This window comes from Lipotes vexillifer, unplaced genomic scaffold (assembly GCF_000442215.2).
Source record: "Lipotes vexillifer unplaced genomic scaffold, Lipotes_vexillifer_v1.1 scaffold23, whole genome shotgun sequence".
NCBI classification, from domain to species: domain Eukaryota; kingdom Metazoa; phylum Chordata; class Mammalia; order Artiodactyla; family Lipotidae; genus Lipotes; species Lipotes vexillifer.
The window spans coordinates 2,210,332-2,214,480 of record NW_006796283.1 but is presented as its reverse complement, the minus strand read 5'-3'; the positions used below and the strand labels follow the sequence as shown (position 1 = coordinate 2,214,480).

General features: G+C 52.6%; 1 protein-coding gene across 1 annotated transcript in view; it reads left to right on the top strand.

The window, feature by feature from the left end:
- Window positions 1-4,149, top strand: part of FBXO31 (F-box protein 31) — a 42,619-nt gene that overhangs the window by 24,686 nt on the left and 13,784 nt on the right. The window contains exon 3 of the mRNA XM_007468467.1: window positions 2,060-2,136. Within this exon, the coding sequence (XP_007468529.1) occupies window positions 2,060-2,136 (77 nt within the window). The remainder of the gene's footprint in view (window positions 1-2,059; window positions 2,137-4,149) is intronic.

Below are 4,149 nucleotides of genomic sequence, written 5' to 3'. Positions count from 1 at the left end.
CCCGCGTCTCCTGCATCGGCAGGCGGACTCTCAAGCACTGCGCCACCAGGGAAGCCCTCTCCACTATTTTATCGTGAAATTTTAAAAACACACAGAAAAGTAGAAAGAATTGTGCAGTGAACACCCATTTACCCGATTCCATAGCACCCTGCTCCACTTTACTCCCACACACCCGTCCATCGGTCCTTCCTGTTTTGCGATGCATTTCAAGGTAACTGGCAGCCATCAGTCAATTTCACCCCCAGCCACCTGAGTGTGTGTTGCGCTGTCTGAGTTCAGTATTTGTTTATGGCTCCTGACCCTGCTTATTATTGCTTGTTTAACAAACACAGAACCCATCAGGGTATGGCCATAAAATAACCACTGACTTTAATGTGTGTCTTGTAAACCGACTCAGAGGATTGCACACGGCATGAGTGGCAGGCGCCCTGCAGACCATCAAGGCTCATTTAGAGAAGTGTGTCTTTAGGCTGAAACCTAGGGAACGGGTTGGTATTTTCCCACCAGCCGTCTGCATGCCCTGCAGGCTTGGGATGGTGCTGGCCTCACGTTCCTCTCCTCTGTTCTCCAGACCAAGTGGTGGCTGGAGAGCTGCCGTCTGGGCTCAGGTCCCTCTGAGCCCTGCTGCTCGGTCTTCCTTCCTGAGGTCGGTTGTGATCATGCAGCTCCAGCACTTGGAGACCGTCCATGGCTCCCACTGAGTGTTAGCCAGGGTTTTCAGACACAGAACCAATTTCTTCATATATAGAGATTATTATAAGGAATTAGATTGCACAGCTATGGAGGCCGACAAGTCCCAGGATCTCCAGTCAGCAGGCTGGTGACCCACAGGAGCTGATGGTGTAGTTCCAGTCCGAAATCCGGCAGCCTCCAGACCCAGGAAGAGCCCATGTTTCGGTTCGAATCCAGAGGCTGGAAAAGACCAGTGTCCCGGCTCAACACAGTCTGGCAGGAGAAAATTCCCCTGTATTTGTGGGAGGGTTAGCCTTTTTGTCCTCTTCAGGAAGAGCCCATGATTTAGTTAGAGCTCGAAGTTAGAAAAGACTGATATCCCAGCCTGCAGCCAGGCAGCAGGAGCGTCTCCTCACTGGTGGGAGCACCAGCCTTCTTCTGCTCGGGCCTTCAACTGATTGGACAAGGCCCACCACACTAGGGCGGGGGCAATCTGCTTTCTCTGTCCACAGATTTAAATGTTATTCTCATCCAGGACCACAGACATACCAGAATAATGTTTGACTATGAATGTCTGGTCCCCCCATGGCGAAGTGCAGTTGACATATAAACTTTACCACCACACACTGGCTGCAGAGAGACCCCAGACCCTGAGGCTGGCAGGCAGGGCCCTGCATGAGCTGGTTGTCTTCTTTGTGCAGTTTGCTCATTCTTTCACTTGTTCACTGTTCACTCAACAAATACACATGCAGAGGAAATGGAAATGAAGGGACTCTACCCAGGGCATTTACTGTGCTGGCCATGGCCGTGCAGTGGGGTCTCAGGTCGGCATCAGGTGCCCTTTTCTCCCGTTGCCCTCAGTGAATATACATGCACTGCTTTTGAAATAAGGGGGAATGTGTGTGTGTTTGTGTGTGTGTGTGTGTGTGTGTGTGTGTGTGTGTGTGTGTGTGGTGTGTGTGTGTGTGTGTGTGTGTGTGTTTAAAAGAAAGACAGATGTGACCCAATTAAATCTTAGTCTACAGCCCCATGATATTTTGGACTCTGCCCCTGGTAGAGAATCCCACATGTCCTCCGTTGTGTAGACTGATGGGAGGGGAGGTTCATTGCTTCACAAGGGCGCCCAGTTCCTTGTCATTGGAGCTGATACGCAGAGGCTGGGTTTCAAAATGACCCAGTTGTCTGTTACATTTTTACTGTTGGAATGATTTAGACACTTGTAATATTTGCTTGAATCTACATTTGTTTGCAGGGCTCTGTTACGAGCCTTCGTGAGGGATTTCTTCACACTCCTCTCCCTCACGCCCTTTGCTCCGATTGTTGCCTGTGAAGTGAGGACCAGCTGTGGCTCTGACGAGGTCCTGTCCTCTGTCCTCTCCCCCTGTAGTGCTTCACCGGTACAGACACATTTTGGGACTGTGGCAGCCAGATATCGGGCCGTACGGAGGACTGCTGAACGTGGTGGTAAGTCCCAGGGCGTCGGGCCTGGGTTCTTGCGGACGGGACTGCGTCCTCCCTCCGAGGGGCAGGCCAGTCGTTCACAAAGACTCATTGGGCCAGATTTTATTTTCCAAACGAGCAGAGATTCATTTTAAGCAGCTCTTGGCTTCTGCCACACCCACGAACTTTGTGATGACGGGATGCCTTCCCCGGTCCCTGCCTCTTGGACACCGAGGGCCATTGGCCTTCACTTCACACCCCCGGGACACTCCAGTGTTGGTTTGTGCACTGGTTCGTTGCCCTAAATCGGGTCTGCAGGCTAAAAGAAAAGGAGGCCATGTGGGGCCCTCGGAGGCTGGCCCTAGACAGAAAGCCCATGCCAGGCCCGCTCCACCCGGGGACCAAGTGGCGTAGGCTTGGTGTCATGGCAGGTGTCTGTCTCTTCTCTTCAGACTTGCCCCCTGAGGTCTACAAGCAGCATTTTAACTTTACTTTTTTCAGGCTTTATAGCTGGTCTCAGCAGGAGGGGCTGTTTGATAACAAGCTCCTTGGTCGTAGCCAGGAGAAGAGTCTTCTGGTTTTAATTTTTATATGCTTCTAGGTCACTTGCCTAGGAGCATATAATAGCTGCTCATTTGGGGGTCCATTTGAGAAACTCAGATCTGACTTTTCTTGGGCTTAACTGGTGTCGGTGTCCGGCAGGATGCAGCCCTCGCCGGTGCTCTTGCCAGGCGCGAGTGGTGCCTCTGGGACAGAAGCCGGGACCTGAGTGGGGCCATTGTACTTGCTGAGCTCTGGGCAGGGGCCTGGCCTCGATGTTGCCGCAGCCGATGGTGCAGGGAAAGCACAGCCAGGTGCCCTTTGGCCAGCGCTGCACACGCGCTCGGCAGGCCAGAAGCCAAGTCCAGGGCACTGGCCACAGCTCGCGGGTCTGCCTCACTGTGGCCTTGGGGGCCCCCAGGGAGCCTCATTGTGGCGTCCCCCGAGCCTGGTTCACATAGGCCACGGGGTGACTGGTTACTTCGTCACTCTGTATTTTGCTCACCAGGTGGGGTTTGGGCACAGATAAATATTGCTTTATATTCTTTATAATTTGTTAGAAACATCTGTTAAGAAACTTGCTTTATATTTGTTCTGTTTAATATCACTGGGGAAGCCTTGCTTTTAGAACATTCTCACAGGGGCCAAGACAGACAGCTCCCAGCGTGGGCAGGTTCTTTCCTTTCTTTTAGTCGGGGAGGGTGATAAATTGTTTGTCTTACTGGCAGTGAGTAATAGAGGTAAAAAAAAAAAAAAAGGCTTCTGAAAGCAGGGGATAATTAGGGGAAAACGGAGCCCATGACAAAACACCGCCAATTGGCTCTTGTCTCAGATGGTTGGCGATTAAGTTCTCTCCTCTGTCGCTAGAGCCGGAAGCTGTGGACCCAGGCTCCCCGAGGCAGGCAGGAGGGACTGCTGGGGCATCCCCAGTGGGCTATGGAGGCCACTCCCTCCCCTCCACTGAGAACGTGCCTGGAGACTGCCCCCTCCTTTGACCCGATCACCACTTTTATCATTTGCCATTTTGAACACATACACGGGTAGTGGGATGGCAGGGTGAACGCCCACAGACGCCCACCTCCTGGACTCAGAGGTTGGCTGTAGTGCGCCAGGTTCACGGTGTCTGTCTCTGCCCCTTTGCCTTTTCTTTTCAGTGTCTTAAAGCAAATCCCAGGCCCGTGTCAGGCCATGTTTGTACTTCATTGTGGATCTCTAACCACGTGGGTGTTTCCCACGTTCCCACACATGTGGGGTCCTGACCACACCTCACAGCAGTGGCAGTAATTCCTGGATTACCTGAGACCCAGTCCACGCTTGAGGCTCCCTGACCATCTCAGAACTGCCTTTGACAGCTGGCTTGTTCACATGAGGATCTAACCAGGCCGTCGTGCTGCCTGGTTTGTTTTGCCTCCTGAGTCTCTTCTGTGGAAAGCGGCACTCCCGTTTTCCTCTGGTCAGTTGCCCTGTTGGGTGTCGCACTTTCTGGGTCATTCCTGC